General features: G+C 38.1%; 1 protein-coding gene across 2 annotated transcripts in view; it reads left to right on the top strand.

The window, feature by feature from the left end:
- Positions 1–23476, top strand: part of Mospd2 (motile sperm domain containing 2) — a 41291-nt gene that overhangs the window by 1787 nt on the left and 16028 nt on the right. For both annotated transcript variants that reach the window (XM_051142585.1, XM_051142586.1), the window contains exons 3-7: positions 11685–11840; positions 14131–14217; positions 16064–16218; positions 19410–19470; positions 21851–21889. In XM_051142585.1, coding sequence (XP_050998542.1) covers positions 11685–11840; positions 14131–14217; positions 16064–16218; positions 19410–19470; positions 21851–21889 — 498 coding nt within the window. The remainder of the gene's footprint in view (positions 1–11684; positions 11841–14130; positions 14218–16063; positions 16219–19409; positions 19471–21850; positions 21890–23476) is intronic.

Genomic DNA, 23476 nt, shown 5'->3' on the forward strand with positions numbered 1-23476 from the left:
CTGTATGTATTTAGATTAAAGTCCCAATTATTTTCTGTGACCTATAAATGTTCGGCCTATGTCCTGTAGCACTTAGCCATCTGCTATTTTCCTTATCTGTTATTTCTCTCCTTGCTTAGTGCAGACTTGACCACTCCCTGAATTAAGGAACATACAAATAGCAACAATAGCGCGCGCACACACACACACATCAAAGTTCATTAAAGGATCTTTAGTCCAAAAACTGATGAGTTTTCTATTTGACTTCCTTTTTTAAAATACAGTGACCCACAAACTTGGTATCACAATCCAAAACATGACCTACAGTTTGAAAAATATAACCACGCTGCCTCACTTGTGTTCTTCAAACAAAATGAGTCTGTTTGCATCTTGGGACATTTCCATTTCTCCCCGCCTGGGATATTTTTTCCCTAGTTAGAATATAAGGCTAGGTCATTTTTTTCCTGTCTTTTCAGGGTTCAATGTATCTGAGAGACCTTCACTGGTTATTAAGTAGCTTCCTGTCCTGCTTACTTTGCATCCCAACCTATAATTGTCTTTTGTTTATTGTTCAGACGGGTTTAGCTAGTAGCAGCCTCTAGAATGTGAAAGGAGGAGCTTCATGTGTTTTTCTTACTCCTCAATACCTTGCACAGTATTCAGTACATACTCACTGGATGAATATAGTGCCACTTAAAGATATGCATTAGAAGAACTTAGGAAGAATTGACATTGCAAATTAAGAACTACCCTAACCAGCTCCCCCCATACCTATCAAAAGTTTGGCAAAAAAAATACAGCCTTTACAATGTATATCATGAAGACAATCTTTTTTTGAGAGACAGTCACTGTGTATGGCATTAAGTATTGAGATAGTTTTATACACACACACACACACACACTTAGGGATAGGTGAATTGGTATGTGAGCTATCTGCACAGCAATTGTGAATATTAAGGTCTTCTATTGGCAAGGAAAGTAGAAACCACAAAAGTCTTCCTCATCTGGTAGTTGCACTTTGTACCCTGAAATGTGATAAGGCTTTTTAGTTATATGTATTCTTCCCTACAAATTTGCTTTTTAGAAATTACCTTGGTAATGCTGATGGGGTTCATTTATACATATAATCCTAGAACTCAAGAGGCAGAGGCAGAGGGCATTTAAGTTCCAAGGTGGCATGGTCTATTATAGTGAGTTCCAGGTAAGCATTAAATAAATGTGACATCCTGTCTTTTAAAAATATAAATATATAAGTAGGTAGATAGTTGAAATAAGAAGAAAAATTAACAGTGTTGAGAACATCTACTTTTGTATTTCATTTGTTTCATGAAAGGTTTAAGGCAGAAAAGCCATAATGATGTTTTCCTAAATAAAAATATTTATTATCCACGAAGATATATCTTCAGACATTCATTGAAGATAGGTTCTTGGGAATCCCAAGCTCATTCTTTTCATGCCTGCAGAAAATGTTACCAAATATGGATAGCTTTTTGAGCAAACAAAAAGAAGAAAAGAGGAGCCGTAATTACTTTTCTCCCCCATTGTTACTGTGAGAAATTCCATGCTGAGTCTCAAAATGAGAAACATTTTCTGTTCTTTCTTCTTTCTCTTTGTGACAATAATTTATTCAGTTCTGAAAGTACTTATTATCTGCTTAATTGTATAAAACACTTTGTCAGTATTAGAGAAAGTTGCATGATAGAGCCATTTTTCTAACTTGTACAATCCAGTGAAAGTATTAGAACAAGGATAATCCGCTAAATAAGGCAGACTGAACCCCAAGTAATAACCAAAGGAGTCCCTGGGCACGGTGGCACATACCTGAAATCCTAGAAAGTGGTAGGTGAAAGCAGGATTAGGAGGTTAGAAAAGTTCTCCTTGACTGCCCAGTGATTTGCAGTCCAGCCTAAGAGCCATGACACCCTTTATCAAAGAAGAGTGAGGAGTGCTAAGACAAGGAAGGCTACCTCTTGGTGATCGGGTTGGTACTGACTAAGAAGCAACCTCATGGGAAAGCTTGGCAGCTCCCAGACCATAAAAATACTTGATCGAAAACATGGTGCTATTGGGAAATGGCAGACTCTTTTAAGAGCAGTTTGCCTAATAAGGGAGTCTCAGGTTCTTGGGAATGGTGCCTTTAAAGGAGATTATGCAACCCTGGTTCCTTCCTCCTCCTGTGGCTCCCTGGCTATGTCCTTAGTAGTTTGGGCCTGCTACAGGCTCACTGCCTGTTGTCCCTCCTCATCACAGGTCTAAAAGCATCTAGGCGAACCGGTCACAGACTGAACCTCTTAACAGTCTCAGCTAAAATAAACCTTTACTCTCTTGATCTCAGATATTTGTTGTGCTGACAGCTGACTAACCCACATGGTATTTCCTATGCGCTTAGGTGGAACTTGGCCAGGTAGAGAAGGTAATGTAGGTGGGTCAGACATTCTGAGTAATGGCCCTCAGGAGACAAGGTATGCAGCATGTTCAGGAAACGTTGGGAAGCTTGCTGTGGTAAGCCTTGAAGAGAGATGTGCACAGGGGTGAAAACAGTAGAAATACAGGGTAGAGAACCTTGGATGTCCAGGTGACGTGTTTGTACGTCAGTACATGTAGAGAGGCAGCTGAGCTCAAGGGTGTCTGATTTTACAGGTATGTGATTTTATTTAAATGAATTTAGTTGATAGCAGAAAAATCAAAAGTCTCCATGCCATCTAGACTTGTATGTTACATTTTTATTGATATGATCTTATTTCCCCATTTATAAAGTAGGCAATATTGTCTATTATTTTTTAATATTTGGTTCTATTAATAAAGAGACAATTGCCATTTAATTTAGATAATCCATTTTTAGACATTTTGATGGCGTCCATGTTTTTCTTAGTACAACTTTATGAAAGTTAAGATTACTTCATATTCATGTCTCGAAATCAAATTATTGTGTTCACAAATAAATACTTGGGACTCATTTGATAACCTATATCAAACTTCCGTCATGGAGTCTTATAAGCTGCACAAGTTCCTTCCTACTGGCCCTGTAGGATAATGTTTGTCTCACCACACCTTCTCCATGTGTAGTGTCACAATTGCAACTAAATTCAATTTCATCTGGTTGATTTTTAGTTTGCATTTGATTGCTAGTTTGTCTAAACTTCTCTTTGTATGATTATATTTATTTATATACTTTTTTTGTTTATGCCACTATTAGTGATTTTGGCAATTTTTTAATGTACTCAGAATTGACCCCAATTTTTTGTGGTTTCTTCAGTTAAAATTTCAGTTGATTGCTCTCACCCAGTGATGATTCTGGTTTTGTTTTTGTTTTTTTTTTTTAATTTTTATTTTGTTTTAGTTGAATGTTGGTGTTTTTAATGGATATAATGTCTAAAACATGAAAGAATGAGCTTACTATTCTTTGGCTGTACCTACTATTCAGCCAAAGGTCTGGGTTCACTCCTTTAGATGCTTCCTGTGTACTGTGATGTTTGGGAGACACTTTTCCTGTCTTACTCATTCTCTTGCTTTTCGTTAGATTTACTCCTCCACCAACACCTTATTAGACTTTTGTCTCTCTTTTTTTAAACCTTTATATAAAGGCTGAGCATACTCTAATGATTTGCCTCAGTTTGGGATACCTACATATAGTGTAATATAAGCAATGCATTCCTTTTTGGACTGTGTAATAGTTTTTGGACTGCATAAACCAGTTGATGAATTGTGTTTGTTGCTAGGCTTGGTATCACAGTGCCTCTGTGAACACTGCCTATACATTTCTGGTGCACACATAGAGACATGGTCAAAGGATAGAAAATATCAAACGGGGGAATAAGTTCAAGAAATCTTGTACAACCTTGTGAGTATAGTTAATAGCAGTATTGTATACCTGTGCACTTACAGCAAAAGTGAAATATGTTTTTTCATTAGCTTGATTTATGTGTTCTACAGTATATGTATAAGAATATTACATATATAATAAGTATATATACTTATTTATATCAGTCAGCTTTTAAAATCAACCCTTATCTTTATGATAGATCTAAAATTATCAAGCCTCTGCTTTAGAGAGCATGAAATTGTGACTTTCCACAAAAGCCTGAGTTGTAAATTTAGATGAAAATAAATAATTGGTAGACCTGTTAATCTTTTGTCTCACTAATGACACTTACATTGCCTAGAAAATATCATTTTATCTTCCTGTGGGTTTTAATAATTCATATCTCTAAGTCATCAATCCCTATTCAACATATATCCTCGTTTTTAATGTTTAGTGACATTTTAAGTTTTAAACCACCTGCTAATGAAAACCAGTCAGTTCTAGGATGGAGATTTTGTTTTAGTCACAGTTATTTTAAAAGCTTGTACAAGAGTATAGTCTGTTTATCTAACTTACAGTGTACTCTTCATTTTTGTGGTATTAGGGAGCCCAGGCTCTTACTTAGGCCACACAAGTGTCATACCAGTAAACTGCATCTCCAACCTTAACATGTGTTCTGGATAATTGGGTTCAGGAGAGATTTTTCATTACTGAAAATTTAATCTCTAACAATTATTCTGATTTGCTAAGTCTTTTAGTTTCCTTGTATTGCTATGGAAGAGAAAGAAAGAAAGAAAGAAAGAAAGAAAGAAAGAAAGAAAGAAAGAAAGAAAGAAAGAAAGAAGCAAGCCACCCTGACCAAAAGACAACTGAGGGAAGAAATTGATTTATTTCACTTATAATCCAATATTATGGGTAAATGGAGACAGGAGCTTGAAATAGCAAGCAAGTCACATTACATCTATAATCATGAGAAGAGAGAAATGTATGCATATAGTCTTAATTCTTAGATAGTTCTGGACTTGTTGCCAAGGAAATGGTGCTGCCTACAGTGGGCTGAGCTTTGCTACATCAATTGACTTAATTAGGACAGTCCTTCACAAACATGCCACAGGCCAACCCCATGTAGACAGTCTCTCATTGAGACCCTTCCTAGATGGTTCTGGTTTGTATTAAGATGACAATTAAAGCTAACTACTATAATAAAACATCCAGAAGATCCAAGTGTGATAGCTCAGATCTATGATTTCAGCACTTGAGGTGAAGATAGGAAGATCAGGATTTGAAGTCCAGTTCCAAATTGTGTCTGAGGCCATCTTGGTATACATGGATCCCTGTCTCAAAATAAAAAAAAAATACAGAGAGAGACTACAACAACAACCTTCAGTCACCATTTTCTAAAGAATGAGAGGACATACATTTGTTACTTTTGTTATATTACACTAAACAATGTTACAAAATGTATGTTTATTGTAGAACTTGTTACTTATATTACTTAGTTTTCCTAATTGGCCATGGTTATGTTATCATTATATTGCTGTATTTTCTCAGTGAGCAAGACATTCAACAACTCAAAAACTACTTAATGATGCATGTAGCCTTAAAAATCCAGGTTCCTGGAATTATAAACGAAACTTAAACAATCCGTACACATGTGAAGGAATCAATTTCAGCAAGTTTCTTTCACAACTAGAACAAAGCAAGTAAAAGCACATTTAAGTTTTTTAGATTTTAAGACCACAGTGAACAAACTTGATTGTAGACACACAGATGTATGAGTGGGTGTGCCTGTGTGTGTGTGTGTGTGTGTGTGTGTGTATCCTTAATGTGTGTGTTTAGTATGTATGTGTGTGTGTGTACTTGTGTATTTGTCTGTTTGAGTGTATAGGTTTTTTTACCCAACAAACAGAAAATAGGTACTTTTAAAATATATATTTCTACTTTGTGATCTTTTACATAGCTTTAATACGCTTATCATGCAATCAGTAATAAAAGAAGTCTCAGAAAATTTAAAGCAGCTAGATCATACAGTCCAGGTTCTCACACCATTAGGCATTGGAGTCATAATAAACAGGTACTTAAAAACAAATTAAATTTTAGGAAGCCAAAACATCATACCTCTATGGATTAATAACTTCCCAGCAATGTGTGTAATTCTCATTTCTGCTAAATAACCCATGGTTTAATGGGGTTATCACAATGGAAATTACCAAAAAAATGTTAAGACTAATAGAAAGCTTGTATGGAAAGATCAACAGTAATTTTAACTGAAGTCATTAAGCTTGGGTTTTTTTTCCCCCAAGGTGTTTGTTGCCTAAGTATCTGATAACTTTATTTTCTGTTCTGTAAATGTTTAACTTTTCAAAGGGGCAAGAACAGTGCAATCCATTATTGAAGATCTGGGACCTGAGAATGTCAGGGTTGGTGGTGGGGGGCAGATTTTCATGGAAATAATCATTCTCTATAAAAAAAATTATGTGCATTTATTGTTGGTAGGGATTACAAGGGCAAGGAAGTGACTTTCCAAAGTCGTTGACCTCTTGCAGCCTTAAGCCCATACCCCACATGCCTTCCTCCCATTACACAGGGATTCTGACATTTGTGGGTATGATTTAAGGAGCTGCTCCTTAAAATGGATGGCTAATGTTTATTTTTCATGAACGGTATTTCCATATGCTGTGTGTATGTGTGTGTGCATGCATGTGTGCGTATGTTGGCTTCATACATGCTGGCCTAGCACACTACCATTTTCTCAGTTTTTAGTTTGAAGACAGATATGAAATGTCCTGGCTGTCTTGGAATTCACTGTGACTCTGGGGTAGGTCTTGGACTTGTGATCTTCCTACCTTGGCTTCCTGAGTAACTGGAATTACAGGCTAATGTCACCAGGCCTGGCTTTTTAATGAAATGGGCCCCCACATACTCCCATTTGACTTGGACTAAGAAGAGCAAACACACAGATGGTACACACTAAGCCCACACGGACAACTTGGCACAGTGCCTAAGATGTAGGGATGGCAAAAATCCATGAAGTCTGGTTAGCCTGGATAGCTGGTGACTGGTGAAAATTGAGCCCCTGTACTTTTTTTTTTAATTTTTTTTTATTAATTTATTCTTGTTACATCTCAATGGTTATCCCATCCCTTGTATCCTCCCATTCTTCCCTCCCTCCCATTTTCCCATTATTCCCCTCCCCTATGACTGTTCCTGAGGGGAATTACCTCCCCCTGTATATGCTCATAGGGTATCAAGTCTCTTCTTGGTAACCTGCTGTCCTTCCTCTGAGTGCCACCAGGTCTCCCCCTCCAGGGTACATGGTCAAATATGGGGCACCAGAGTACGTGAGAAAGTCATATCCCACTCTCCACTCATCTGTGGAGAATGTTCTGACCATTGGCTAGATCTGGGTAGGAGTTGAAAGTTTACCGCCTGTATTGTCCTTGGCTGGTGCCTTAGTTTGAGCGGGACCCCTGGGCCCAAATCTGCCTATCCTAATGTTCTACTTGTAGGTTTCTAGGACCCTCTGGATCCTTCTACTTTGCTATTCCCCCAAGCTTCTCTCATCTAGAGTCCCAATAGGATGTCCTCCCCTCTGTCCCAGTTTCCTGGTAAGTAAAGGCTTTCATGGGACATGCCCCTTGGGCTAGTATGCAGATATAAGTGAGTATATACCATTTGAGTCTTTCTGTCTCTGGGTTAACTCACTCATTATGATCATTTCTAGCTCAATCCATTCATCCACAAATTTCGGGAATTCCTTGTTTTTAATAGCTGAGTAGTATTCCATAGTGTATATGTACCACAGTTTCTTTATCCATTCTTCTACTGATGGACACTTAGGCTGTTTCTATGTTCTGGCTATTATAAATAAGGCTGCTATGAACATGGATGAGCAAATTTTCTTGTTGTGTGCTGGAGCATCTTCTGGGTATATTCCAAGGAGTGGAATAGCTGGATCTTGAGGAAGCCCTATTCCCATTTTTCTGAGATAGCACCAGATAGATTTCCAAAGTGAGCCCCTGTACTCTTGAAGGAAAGCAACTGAGACAGAGCGTTCCACCTTCCCTGCAATGACTAGACATTCAATGCCTGAGAAGAAATTTTTTTGTTCAGTTCATATTTTAAAGGGTCCTTAAGTATACATACAATGTATGAACAACGGGGGATATCTGTGTCCCTCAAGGTTGAAGATATTTTCTAGCTAACCCGCAAGGGGGATGGTGACGGGGATTGTCAAATCCTGCAGTAGACCAGAGGCCCACTACATAGGATCTTTATGGCTCCCTGCTGATTCTTGGCTGTCCCCCAAAGTTCCCAATGGAAGCAAGAGATCCAAGAAAGCCTGTGTTACCAGCCCTTTGTGATTTTGCTACTTGCTGAAACATGAGACTTGTTCTGTCACGGAAGATCACCTTTCCCTCAGTCTTCCAGCTAGCCTGACAGAGACGGAGAGATTCAGAGGAGATTGTAGCCAAGTGCTAAGGGAATCTTTTGTTGTTTTCATTTTTGCCCAGTGATTTCCGTTCTTAACACATCCAGGGTCTGTACTGCTCTCCCAAACCCCTGTCAGGACTTTCATCTGTTCTATACTAAAGATTCATGGAGGAATCTAAAGCCTATGTATGAAAAAAAGAGAGTTGGGGCTGACACGCGGGCTCAGTGGGTAAGGGTGCCCACCACCACATCTGACTAACTCAGTTAAATTCCTGCAATACACACAGTCAGAGGAGAGAACTGACTCCAGATAGTTGTCCTCTGACTACCACATATGCACACTATAAATAATACAAATGAATAACCTATAATGAATTTTAAAGAAAACTAGATTTTGTTGTACTAAGAGTAGTTAATAGTGTCCCTTAAGCATGTGCTCCTAAGCCGTAGAATGTTGACTGTTCACCTCCTTCTCTGTTCTCATTCTCTTCTGTCTGCCTTTATGTACTTCGGCTGTGTCTTCTCTCTCTTGCCGTCTTGTGTCCTCTCCCTCCTGCCTCCCTTGTCCTTTTCCCTCTTTCCTCTTGCTCTTTCTCCCTTTGCCTCAAGCTTGCTCCTGCCTCTCTCTGCCAAACTCTACCTCTTCCCCTCTCCAGCTGTCTCTTCCCCGTGTCTTTCTTTCCCTGTCTCTGATTTCATCTGTGCTCCTCTGGGGTTATATGGTTAAAACAGCAACAACCATATTTCCTAGGTAAATACCCACCTATTAATAATCATGTTGAGTGGAAATTTCTGATTTCAGAGACTGGTGTCCATGAAAACTACCAAAGGAAGCAGTCTTTGGATTTCTAGTAAGGGTCTGGGTTTTGTTAATGCTAGTAGTAGTAGATAGATTCCAGTAGTAGTAATGTGAACAATGATGCTTTACTTTTCTTATTGTGGTTAATTTTTACTGAGTTTGTGTCACTTGCCAAATATTATTCTAAAAAAGTACTTTGCAGTGTACTATGGAACCCTAGCTGAGGTCCAAGACGCCTCCAGAAGCCTGTAAGGTCAAAACCATTTTCAACATCATCCTAAAATGTCCTTTGCTTCTTTCATTGAGCTGACATTTGTACTGATTATACAAAAGCAGTGGGTAAAATCGCTGACTCTGTGACCCAAGCCAAGGCAAGTAGTCATTGCAGTACTTACCATATTCATGAGAAAAGGAGAGACAAAAGCCAGGTTTATTTTAGAAAGTCTCTAATGGTACAGGGAATGTTATTATACCTTGACCTTTGGAAGTATGCCCTTTTAATGTCTTCTGTGAGGAAATGGTGATGCATTCACAGAACATTTCTACATGCTAAGTGTGTTTGATTGGGAGCTCACTTGGTCACTTTTTTCACTGGCCACCATTTTTATTGGGAAGAAGAACTGATAAGCTGTGCTTACACAAACTTGGGTATATGAAGGCCTTTTCCTGCAAGTGGATGAAGGCAGCTATATTTTTTTAAGAAAAATATCCTCCTGGTACAATGGCCAAACTAAACAATCCCTTCTTAATGAGACAGGAGGCTATGTTAACTCTTTTAAAGCCATCTTATGCTCTCAAATGTCATTGATAATTATAGGGAAATTGTGATTGAAATACTAATGAATTTTCAAATTACAGAGCTAAAACTACTTTCTAAGGGTTATGTAGTGTGGAACCACTCATTATATGGATTAGAAAAATAGAGCCCATATATTGAAAACTATACCCCAGATGACATTCCACAAATGTATGATTTATGGACTCTGATTTTGTGATGTTTTAAATTTCCAAGCACTTTCATGCATTCTTTTTTGTCTGACCTCACACAGGCCTCTGAGTATATCGAACAGTTTAAAGATTAAAAAAGTAGAGACTCCAAGAGGTTAATTGTCTCAATGCACTTTATACTTTGCTGCCCTTTCATCTAGTCTCTCAAGGCCTTAGACTAAAGGCAGTGCAAATGGAAAGGAGGTAGACACTGTACAACTTAGTGTCTAAATGCTTATGAAAGAAAAGGAAATGCAGAAGCCGGGGAAATTTACAAAACTGTTTGCTTTATCACTTAGGAGGGGATAGATATTAAGAAATTAAAAATAAAGACAGAATAGAGTCTTTCAACAAATGTTGTGCTATCTGCTTTGGAGAATTCTTAAGATGTACAGGCTCTGGGCCTTTACTGTTTATTTGGGAAAGATGGCATGCATACCAGGAACTAATTCAAGATATAAATTGTTGTGTGCCTTAAGAAAAAGCTAAATGAAGTTCTGTTGCTGCTCACTGAAAAATTACTTTGGGTCATAGGAAATATTTTTGAAAAGAAGAAGTATCTGAGAAAAGAGTATTGCCAAGTGGTAGAATATGGATTTATAGAGGTGATTCTATGGAAACCAGAAGAATTCACTTACAATAAACTAGTTAATAGTATGCAAGGAGGAATATATAGTGAAGAAGTTAGTGAGGAATATGGCATGTGTATGAAAATGATACACAATTATAACTGAATATAATTGCTCCACTAAATTATTGGAAATGTTGGACCCAGAGTCCAACTGTTGCTTGCAGTGGTTTAGATGTGAAATAGTCCCTGAAAAAGCTTGAGTGTTGAACGCTTGCTTGGTCCCCAGCTGGGACCAGTTGAAAAGTGACTGGATCACGGGGGCACTGACTTCTTCATTGGACAGATCCATTGATGAGTTCATAGCTGAGTGGTCTTGCTGAAAGAAGTTGGACCCTGGGGGATATGGATTTGAATAGTATGCCCATTCTCTGGCCCCTTGCTGGCTGTCTCTCTGCTTCTGTCCACCTTGATATCAGCAGTTTTGTTCTCTAGTACCATTCTGCCATGGCATACTACCTCATAACAGGCTGAAGAATACTAGTGATGGTTGGCACAGACTAATGCCTCGGAAACTGTGAACCCAATAGCAATGCCTCCTCACCTGGTCTTGTTGGTGCATGCCTGTAATCCTAGGACTTAGGAGACAGAGAAAGAAGGAACACAAGTTAGAGATCACCCTATAATATATACCCAAAATAGTCTTTCTTTCCTTGGTTGTTTTTTTTTTTTTTTTTGTCATAGGAACAAAGTATTAACTAATACACTCTAGATATGGACAGTTTTCCACTTGATTTTTTTTTAAGATGCTCTGTACCAGGTGTAGAAGTGCATGCCTGTAGTCCCAGCTACTTAGGCTGAGGCAGGCAGATCAGTTGAGCCCCAAGAATTCCAAAACAGCCTGGACATCTTCTCAAATGTATAGTTTTTAGGTTGCTTTATTCGACTCTTGCTTAGAAATCTCATCAATTGTTTAGATTTCATTTTCACCTGAAAAAACATCCCTACGTATGTCTTAAAGAAACTTGTCTTCCAGATCTTTCATTTCCTTTGCCATTATGTTTTTTCCATAGCAGAATTAACCTGATTTAGATATTCATTACTGTTTTTCCTAGAAAAGTCAGAAAAATACGATCCACGTGATGTAGAAAGGCTTCAGCAAGATGATAACTGGCTTGAAAGTTACTTATATTGGAGACATAATGTTGTGGATGAAACACTGAAGATGCTTGATGAAAGTTTTCAGTGGAGGAAAGAGTTTTCTGTCAATGGTAAGCTGTTTGACTTAGCCTCGGCAGGAAATAACTGCTGTAGAAATGTTACTGTTAGATGTTTGTGTTTGTACATCTTCTTAGCAGTCATCATAAACACTAGACTATTATCTTTAGAGGCCTAATCATACCTTCAAAGGGAATGACAAAAATCTTAAAAGGAGAACCGCTCATAAGAAAATCAGAAGCCGGGCGTGGTGGCACACACCTTTAATCCCAGCACTCGGGAGGCAGAGGCAGGTGGATCGCTGTGAATTCGAGGCCAGCCTGGACTACAAAGCGAGTCCAGGACAGCCCCAAGGCTACACAGAGAGACCCTGTCTCGAAAAACCAAAAAAAAAAAAAAAGAAAGAAAAGAAAAGAAAAGAAACTCAGATCACAGGAAACCAACTTAAACATCTTCACTAAAAATGTGGTTGCTCAGTCTGTGTTTGGTTCAATTCCATTAAACAATGACAAAATGCTCTGTCATATTAGGCTTAAAAATAAGAAGATATTGCTGTCCTATATTTTTTCAGTTGTTTCTCAGGCCTTTCCACATCCCAAGAAAGTTCATGCTGTGAGTGTTCCAAAATTCAATGGGGAGCCCAGAAAACCAAGTTTATCCCCAAGGATACCTGTGGCAGCCTTCTCTAAACTTTTTAAACTGCTAGATTGAAATGCGTCATCAAAATGAGTGCTTGAAATCTTAGAGGGAGTTTTATGTGGCTGAGTCTAAAGACTTAAATACAAAATAGTCGACAAATCTAGAGTTAATTTTCTCCTCATTCTTTACACTAAAGTCTATAAGAAAGTTCATATCTAAAATCTAAGAAGTAAAATGATGGGAAATATAAAGACTATAGGCAGCTTAAAAAAAGAAGTGTATATTAGTCAAGCAAAATAATTACACACCTGCAATTCTAAATCTTATACAAAATACTTTTATTCAGAGTAAAGTGTACGTATGTGTGTTGTAACTCATTGAGAATCTCCTACTAAATTCAACAATATGTGCATTCTTGCACAGGTTGCTAGTTTCTGCTGACACACAGCAAAGATGTGAGATAGGCAGAGGGAATGGGGTGGGGGGGACCTTGACAGTTCTCTGGGAAACTTTGGGGAGTGAAACGGAAGTCGGCCCTTGCCTCGTTGGTTCTCAGCCTCCCTTAGAGGCCGCTTGGGTCTGTTGTTTGTTTTTCCCACTAAAGCATGTTATATTTTCTTGAATTATTTTCCACCTGCTCTAAAACATTAGGCTTTACCATCTATAAGACTTTTTGTGTAGGGCGTGGTGGTACACACCTTTAATCCCAGCACTCAGGAAGGCAGAGGCAGTTGGATTGCTATGACTTCAAGGCCAGCCTGGTCAACAAAGTGAGTCCAGGACAGTCAAAACTACACTGAGAAACCCTGTCTCAATAAGAAGAAAAACAAAACAAAACAAAACACAACAACAACAAAAACTTTGTAGAAAAAATACCATCTTGGGGGTGGGGAGACAGCACAGTAGGTAAAATGATTGCTACACAACTATAATGACCTAAGTTTAGATCCCTAGCACTCACTCCAAAAGCTAGGTATGGCACTTGTTATCTGAGTGCTGGGGATGGGGTTGGGGAGGTGTGGACAGGAGGATCCCAGGGATTTGCTGTCTGGCTAGTATAAAAATATAACTAAATCAATGCCTGATCTGTACACAAGTACACACACACACACACACACACACACACACACACACACAGCCCAGGAGGGGGCCAAACGATAGGTAGTAAAGAAGAGGGGAGACAGAGAAAAAATGGCATCTTGGAAGACAAAACAGTGATTTTTTTTTTCCCTCAAATTCTGAGGTTGTGTAAATAGTTCTTAACGTGGCTTTTTCTTTATTTGTTTTGGGGGCGGCAAGGAATAGAATCCAGGACCTTGGGTGTGCTTGTGCCCTATCACTGGGCTACACCCAGATCCCACACAGTATTAAATTGAGTGGTCTCTTAGTGTTAACATGAGTCAAGTCATTATTTGAAACCCAACCAGAATCTACCAAGTTAGCCAGAAGAATAAGAGAGTTTTTCCAGTTCTTTCCATCATCTGTAAATCTTTTCAGTTGTTTTCTCCGCAGGAAGTAGCTTTTTGTACCAGAGACTCCTAGGTCTTTAATAAATTACATTTTATTTGTAATTGAAGTAAGCTGTATATTGCTCATGTTTGAGCAAGTGATGGTAGAACAACTGTATAGCATTACCTCTGTAGTGTGAATTTTCTTTTCAGATCTATAGATTACTATTGCTGATCAAAGTTTATTACTTTCTAGACCTTAGTGAATCCTCTATTCCAAGATGGCTATTAGAACTTGGTGGTATTTATCTCCACGGTTATGACAAAGAAGGTAACAAATTATGTAAGTATACTTAATTCATACCTTAGCTTTTCAAGACATTGAAATGTGTGTTTGTGTGTCAATTAATAGGCACAAAACTTTCCCATATGTATACTTAGCAAATTTCCTGCAACTAGAAGTGTGTGACCATCTTCAGCCCAGTCAAATCCTATCAAGACATAGTTTGCCTTATTATAAACTCATTATTATAAACTCAGCAGTAATCACAAATGCTGGCTCTTAGTTTCTTGACTGTATCTGTGATAAGACACCATGACCAAGGCAACTTATAGAAGAGTTTATTTGGGGCTTATGGTTTGGAAGGGTTAGAGACCACAACCATAATGGCTGGAAGTATGGTAGCAAGCAGAAAGGCATGCCACTGGAACAGTAGTAACACAGCCAGAGTCATTTTAGTTAGTCATTATCTTCTTTCTCCCTTGTTGCTAGCACTCTACCTAGGACTTATTTTTATGGAGACTCTTTGAACAGTTGCTAAATATGCAAAACACACTTTAAGTCTCTCCTGATGTCCTCTTAGCTTTTTCTGAAATATGTGTAGTAATGTCAGGAAGAGTAAGTGTTTTCTATTGTTCAGGTAACTTTCTTATCCTCCCTTCCAATCACCCACGGCTTGCTTGGCCTTGTACTAGGGTAGGAGAGCCTGTGTGCAGCTTGCTTGCCTTTTCTTTAGCTTGTGAATTGCACTGTATTTTGACAGTACTCGACATTTCCCTCTTATCGTGCCTCTCCTTTGCTCATACCTCTTGTGTGGCTTGTTCCTGAAACATGTTTCCCAAAGTCTGTTCTTTTCTTGGTTTCTTGTACTTTGCAGCTGACACTGTCCCACGGGATTACCTCAAAGACATGAGCTTTGGCAACTTCCCAATTCACAGTGCCGATCCAATGCGATTCCCAAGCTCTGTGCACGTAGCCAGCTGCCCAGCGGCTGGTGTCTCTTGACTGTGAGCTGCCTTCAACATGACCTACAACTCATATTCGTGCCCTGCCACTCATGCCCTTTCTGTATTGCTCAGCACTGGCCCATTTGTTACCTCCCCCTGTTATTTTGCGTCATTCTGACTCCCTTTTCATCTTCACCAGCCACTCCTAAGTTCAATCCTGCCTACCCGGTTTTCTTTTTGTTAGCTTCTTCCCTGGTTGTGACCAGATAGGCTTTCTCCCTGACCTCCTTTACTCTAACCTCTATGATACTGCCCAAGCTAGGTTTTGAAATAGGAAAACCAAAATGAAGGGAGGACTTCAGATTCATTTAACTTTTCCCTGTCTCTTTTCTGCTTCTCTTCTTGCCTCCCATCCCATTTTAATCCTAGCTGCCACCACCTAAAGCGTTTGTGTTCCACTCCTGTGCACAGCACTCTCGCAGGCCTCCCTCCTGCCTGCCTGTGACTCTCTTCTGGGTGGAAGGTGGTTTCTAGTGATTTATCAAGCCATTGGCTTTTCTTATGAGCATAGTGAAGAGCACTTCTCAGTTATTACAAAATAGTGTTTGTTCACCTGCATTCTCTTTTCACCTCATTTAAAAATGACGTCTGTTTATTTCCTACAGGAGAGAAAAATAGTTGCCTCTTCTATTCTTTAATTTAAAGGTCCCAAGTGCAATTATTTCTCATTTTAAAGCGGGAAGAGATGTTTTTATTCAAAACAAGATGGATTATAAATGAAGGAACATGTCAAGGGAAAGGATTGTGTGTGTGTGTGTGTGTGTGTGTGTGTGTGTGTACGGGCATGGACAGATGGACTATGTATGTATGTATGTATGTATGTATGTATGTATGTATGTATGTACATATGTGAAACTTCTATATATCATATGCTTATGTTTTATCTGTTGTTATGCTTAAAGTCTGGATCAGAGTGAAGTATCATATAAAAGACCAGAAAACCATAATGGACAAAAAGAAGCTCATTGCATTCTGGCTAGAACGATATGCTAAGAGAGAAAATGGAAAGCCTATCACAGTGATGTTTGACATGTCAGAAACGGGACTCAACAGCATAGTAAGCATTCTGCTTTAATCCTAAATCATAGTTTCTCTTGGTTCCTTCCGTCTTTCCTGTCTTCCTGCCAAGCAAATATTGTTGTAAGATGAAGCTAGCAGAATCCAAAAGGATTAATTTTCCCCTTGCATTGGGTGTGAAGCCAAACGTGGAACAGGATTTGCAGAGAATGAAATTCACTTCAGTATTTGGCAATGTTCCCTGCCTTGTGTTTAAGATGGAGGGTAAGACATGAAGGGTGGCCGGGCATGAGTCACTGTAGTGACCATGCTAATAGCCCACAGCACCAACCCCCATGCCTGGCACAGAGTAACATGCTCCCTAAATAGTAAATAAACACATGCATGATCTCTATGACCTTATTTTTTTTTACTTGTTTTGGAGGTTCAAGATGCTCATGTGAGTTTACCCCCATGCCACTCTCTGTGCTTTTCTTGGACATTTGTATATACTTCTTGGGTTTTTTGTTTGTTTGTTTTATAAACAAAATAAGCTTGGGGAACCAGTTTTCTTTGCATGACTTTACCAGTCTGAAAACATAGTTAACTTACTAGTTGCAGTAGCAGTACATTATTATATATGCACCAATAGCCCCAGCTTCTAATGGAGCTGAGGTATACAGATCATTTGAAGCCAGGATTTCAAGGATAGCCTGGACAGCATAGTGAGACTGTCTCAAAAGATAATGGAAGATTAGAAAATGTCTTTTTGTCCAACATAACAAAATGGTAAATTATGTTTTAAGTAACTAATAACTATGTATGCGAGTATTTGTGAAGACCCTGTAATAATATTGGAGAATACCTTTTTAAGATGAAAAGAACTGCTGCTGTGTAGCACAAAATACTGATGTCTTAGATTTAAACAACAAAACAGGTTAAAGAGAACAATTAAAAAGAGCTTTAGGAGATGAAGACAGAACAATGTTTTCTCACATTAAGAATCTTAGTACCCTGCATTTTTTTAAAATGTAGTTTCCATTGAGTGGATTTTAACTTACAAAGTAAAACATTTTATATTATAAATAAAACTCAAATTACTCAAATAAGCCTACATTTAGTAAGGATAGACTATGATTCTAATGTCCTTTAGGTACCATAGTCACCTATTTATTACCTCACAACCATGAACAACGTATGATAATGTTTTCTGTTACCTAATAGAGGGCATTGAATTGACAGCAGCTATTTGATGGTTTTTCAAGAGACTCACATGATGTCATTTCTAATATGCAAAGAAAGACTATTGATACTATTGACTATTTTAGTCATTATTAATGTTATAAAAGCACCTGAATCTTTTTTTCCTTTTTTTTTATTAATTTATTCTTGTTACATCTCAATGGTTATCCCATCCCTTGTATCCTCCCATTCCTCCCTCCCTCCCATTTTCCCATTATTCCCCTCCCCTATGACTGTTCCTGAGGGGGATTACCTCCCCCTGTATATGCTCATAGAGTATCAAGTCTCTTCTTGGTAACCTGCTATCCTACCTCAGAGTGCCACCAGGTCTCACCCTCCAGGGGACATGGTCAAATATGGGGCACTAGAGTACATGAGAAAGTCATATCCCACTCTCCACTCAACTGTGGAGAATGTTCTGACCATTGGCTAGATCTGGGTAGGAGTTGAAAGTTTACCGCCTGTATTGTCCTTGGCTGGAAGCACCTGAATCTTTATTGGATAAATTCTCTTATGTAACACTCTTATGATTCACAGTTAATTTATAAAAATGCATTCAAGGGAAAACATAAATGCTTTACTAAGAGATGGGCTACCATGCTGACTGTAAGCTTTCAGCTTCGTAGCTAAAAAAAAAAAAGGAATCATTTCATATTGTACAAATAGCTAGACTTTAACTAATTGGTATTTTAGGAGACATGTATCCATTCTCAGCAGTTGAACTAGAAAGGCAAATCGTGCATGTGTCATCAGAGAATGGTCACTTTACATGATACAGATACCATTCTGAAAAGCACCCTTAGCAACTAGACAACAGCCTTTTTCATGGAGGTATGTTATAGGAACCCACTGTCTGCACACACCACTGACATCAAATATCCCAAAATTAGTAATAACCCAAGCTTTTATGAGCAAGAACATTCCAACTGAGTAAACTATGGTAATGACTGATAGTTGAAGACTAGTAATATCTGAGAGGGGTCACAGACATTAAATTAACCAAAATTTAATGTAGCTAGTTTAAGTCTTTTTCTCTGCCTCTTACATAACTATAGATTTTTTGAAATTATGCCCAGTGCATATAATTATAATAATACCATCAAGGTATTATTATATACTAGGACTTCTCCTATATTAAAATAGTTGCCTGCAATTAAAGGCACTGCAACTCACTCCTAGGAAAGACTTTATAGCCTGTCCTGTCTGGAATCGCCAGTCTTTCAGTAGGCCTGCTGGATTTCGTCTTGTCTGCTTAGCTCTTCAAACAAGCAGTGTTCAGTAGGTGGCTGAACAGAATTAATGAAGCAGCCTGCTAGCTTGGAATAACATGGGGAATGAAACATGACTAATAGCCCTAATAACCTAATTTTCTGTTGTTGTGTATGAAGCCAGAGAACTAACCAGACAGCTGCTTTAACACCATCTCCTAAAAATTGGAATGAATAAACAGTTCTTGATGGTAAACTGAAACACAAAACAAATTTAAAAAAAAAACTAATATGGAGCCTCTTAAATAAGCTGGCATGTCAGATCAGTGGAATCTTTGTGTAAACACTTAATACACCATATTTTATTGAAGTTCTTATAAGGTAAAAATTATATTTAGAAAGTAAATACTATACCATAATGTATATATGTATAGCATAAATATTATTTGAGTTAGTCATGTTATAAACTATATACCCTTTTCAATAATGCTTGAGTTCAACAGAATTTTAGAGTCTCTCTGTGGGATTACTTTTATATCCATTGCATCCCCACAGCTTTTGTAGCCTGAAGTACCTAACTAGTTTGAAGCAATACAGATAAGTTTTAAAATACCAATTTAAGGACCAGTTCTCAGCTTAATAACCTAAAACTTTAACCCTTAGGGCTATAGATTCTTACATTAGCTTATTTCTTGAGAAAACTAGTTATCTCACATGTATTTAATATTATATCACTATTAGAAATGTATAATTTAAAAGTTGTCTAATATGGACAGTCTTAAAGCTTTAATCTTTATTTTAGGACATGGACTTTGTACGATTTATCATCAACTGCTTTAAGGTGTATTACCCAAAATACCTCTGTAAGTAACTTACTCCTTTATAAAAATATAATATATTGAAAATGTAGATGTTGTTTAAAAATGATAGAATTGTATATTGTAGACTCTCATACCAGAAACACTGTTTTCTCAGGGAGCACTTTAAAGGTACTCCTAGGTAGACATGTAAATCCTTATCTTGGATGCATAGGCAGTTTTCTGAAACAGTTTTCCTTTACAGCTTTTGTTACAAGTGAAGTTCTAGATATCAAAACAGCCTCTAACACATAGCACACAGCTCTGTGCAATTATATATGTATTTACAACATGAGCCCATTTGAACTGATCTTTGTCTAAATTACATTATTATGTGGAACTTGCTGGATGCAAAAATAGATAAGCAGTCCTAATAAAGCAAATAAATTACAGTATGTTACTAATTGCTATTTTAAAATTGGCAATGAGAAAGGACTGAACCAGACCGCACTACATTTATATCTGGTATTAATAGAGCTTCAGATTGTTCTGTTTTCTTATGGTGCTGGAGATTGAACCTCGGGCCTTTGTGCATGCCAGGCAAGTATTCTACCACTGAACTTATATCCTCAGCCATGTTCTGTTTGTTTTTAATTGTAACTCTTCTGTTAATGATGGGAATTCAAATAATGGACTTTTCCTAAGCCTTATATGTTCTTTTCTCATTTGCTGAATTTAGATGATAGATTCCACAAGGGGGAAATAAGTTGCCAACCTACATAAAGAGTCAAACGTATATAACTTCAGTTTGGTAAAAATTGAAAATGGGGAGAGGCAAAGGTCATCAAAAATGGAAATTCACAGAGTTGACTGCATGCATTCCTGGTACATACCACAATTAGGGTCCCTTGGATGACAAAAAGCACAATGGATGTCTGGAATCAGCACCACATACAGCCCTATACTACTGTCTCTTCAGAGACTAGTTGTGAATGTTGTTGGATACAGAGAATGGCAGTGTCCAGCCTGGGAAACTTGAACTTTCTACTGTTCCTTCTGTACCTGGTACATGCCCTGATTCATTAAGTCTTGCTGAGCAGTACCCATCAATAGACACTGCAGAATCACCACTTCATGATATTAATTTACTTCTTTTATGGACAAAACAAACTGAACTAGTTATTGAACGATATAAAAAATAAGCTGTGTAGAAATAGTACTCATATAACTTTATAAAATAGCAGCCTTCTAAAATACCTATTGACTGAAATACTTAAGGTTTTGATAAGCCACTGAGAAAAAATGTAATTATAGTTATTTATCAAATATGTCCTGGATAATTTTGAAAGGCCTATTCACGAATTTATGGATTCATATAATGGTGAATTGTAATATTGCTCATTTCCTTTAACCTCAGATTATGTCTGTGTTCTACCAAACTAATGTGGTTTGGGGGCTCTCTCTCTCTCTCTCTCTCTCTCTCTCTCTCTCTCTCTCTCTCTCTCTCTCTCTCTCTCTCTCTCCCTTCCTCTCTTTTTTTTCAAGACAAGGTTTCTCTGTATAGCCTTGGCTACCCTGGACTCTCTTTGTAGACCAGGCTGGCCTCAAACTCACAGAGATCCACGTGCCTCTGCCTCCCCAAGTGCTGGGATTACAGGCATACGCCACTGCACCCAGCTGGATTTTATGGGCTCTTAGGCTAATTGTTCTTCAAATCCTGTCAGGTACCAGGCTACCTCCTATGATACCCTCTTCTTTAGTGCACTATCTTTGTGCTAGTTTTGCATACCATTCTACGGGATTCTCTTGTCAGAAAAGAATGACATTCCATATTGATTCATCTGGAAGAGAAAAATAAATTGGCCATCACAAATCCCCTTTGTGGGTTCTGATTGGTTTCTCTCACAGCTGTTGATAGGGCTAAATATCCTCAGTTCAGTATGTAAGGAACAGCCCAGTGTACTTCGGAATTGTTGGCTTCCTGGAGCTCCTAACAGTTAAGAAAACCTACAGTTTCTGTTTCACAGAGTTAGAAGGAAGGGATTGTGTGACTAATTTAACAGTGTAAGCTCAAGAAAATGTATAAATGAGGCCATAAATTAGACATGTATATGCTGTTTTAAGAATGCAGGTGCTTTCAGCACTAATGCAGCACGTTACACTTGTGCCCCCAGAACTATTTTCTTGTGAACCTTTGTTAAATCAGCAAATGAACAGAGGGATGAGCTGATTGCCAAAGGACAATGATCGCGCATTAATGGGACTCCTCCCCATTGTGAGATGATGAGGCAGTTCCAGCACCACATACTTCCCTGAATTAAATCCTAGCCAACCAGCTTGGGTTTTTCCTACAAGGTAGTTTTCTCTAGATTAGGTAAAAACCAATAGTGCGTTGTAGAGGTACTAAGTCACATTAAATGAAAACAATTTTTTTTTCATCTTTCAGCAAAAATAGTGATCTTTGATATGCCTTGGATAATGAATGGTGAGTATGTCATTTGTGTTTTCCCAAAGTTTTTGACTTTCATTTGTCTTAGTTGGCTAACTCAGCCATGTTTCTACAGCTGTTTAAGAAAACATCTGTATTCGATTATATTTGTGTGCTCTTAAAAGGCTGGTGCCAGAGTGCTTACTCAAAGGCTGTTTTTTTTTTTTAAACAAATAGGACTGGCATTCTCTCCTTAGATACCCCTTTGCCACTACTCTTTTCTAAAAGTAGCCTGAAGATATTTTATCACTTGGATAAAACAATGACAAGAAGCCTCATTCTCTTTCTCAAAAACATGCATTGGCTGAGTTTTCTCTTGGTTTAAGTGTTAAAGAACAAAGTGGGGAAAATCTGAAAAACTCCAAATAACCAAAGTCGCATAGCCCTTTTTGACAGTCATAATTTTGCTAAGAGTCTTTTGAAATAGCTATTGAAAAAAATTACCTAGTGATTTGAAAAGCAATGCTGTTTTCCACATTCTGTTGTCATTGGTGTTTACCTAGGACCATTGTTGCATACTTCACAAATAATAGGGAAACTCTATAAACTGAAATGTGGTTCTTTGAAAAGTTCTTGGTTGACAAGTCATTTAATACTGGTGAAGAATAAATTAAATAAACACTTACATTATTAAAACATTAGATTAAAAACAGAGGTGACTACTAACTTTATAGAAATAAAAAACAGTTATAGCAACGAAATTAGAAAACTAGATGAAATTGGTAAATTATTTAGAAAGACCTAGACTATTGAAACTGACTCAAGATTTAGTAGCCAAAAACAACACACACACACACACACACACACACAAATCCACTAAGAAACGTTCAGACCCTGGTGACTTTTCTGGCAAATTCTATGAAATAGTTAAAGAAGAAATTTACCCCTCTCCCTGACCTTTTGTAAACAGTCCTAAAAATAGGCCACAATGGAGTGCTTGTAACTCATTTATGAGTAAATACAGACTTGCTACCAAACCCAGATAAAAAGAAAAGGACAGATAGCAGCCCCTTCCAAGTACAGATGCACCAATGCTCTGAAGGTACTATGGCTCAGTGATAGAGCACTTGCCTCCCCTGTATGGAGCCCTGAGTTCCACCGCTAGCAGTACAGAGTACAGAACTAACAAACTGTAGCCAAAGAAATAGAAAAACCATTACAGGGGCCAGAGATGCCTCAGCTGACAAAGTAATTGAGAACTGAGTTTATTCCCCGAGAATCTGTATCAGGAAGTCAGTCATAGTAGTAGCACGTGCTTATAACCTCAGCACTAAGGGGTAAGGGATGGGGGTAGGGAGAGGCAGAACTCTGCAACTCTCTGGCCTGCCATTCTAATTTAATCCATGACCTCAGACCAGTGAGACCGTGCCTCAAAAAGACAAAGTGCATAACTCTTGGGATATGTGTCTTCTGCCTTCCACATGCATGCATATACATGTACACACACACACAAACACAAACACACACACACACAAACACAAACACACACACACACCACAAAGCATTACAAGCCACAACAAAGTAGGATTTAAGTAGGATTTGTCTTAATGATACAAAGTCAGTTCAAGTCAGTTCAAAGTAAGA

The sequence above is a fragment of the Acomys russatus genome, chromosome X, assembly GCF_903995435.1.
Source record: "Acomys russatus chromosome X, mAcoRus1.1, whole genome shotgun sequence".
Taxonomy (NCBI): domain Eukaryota; kingdom Metazoa; phylum Chordata; class Mammalia; order Rodentia; family Muridae; genus Acomys; species Acomys russatus.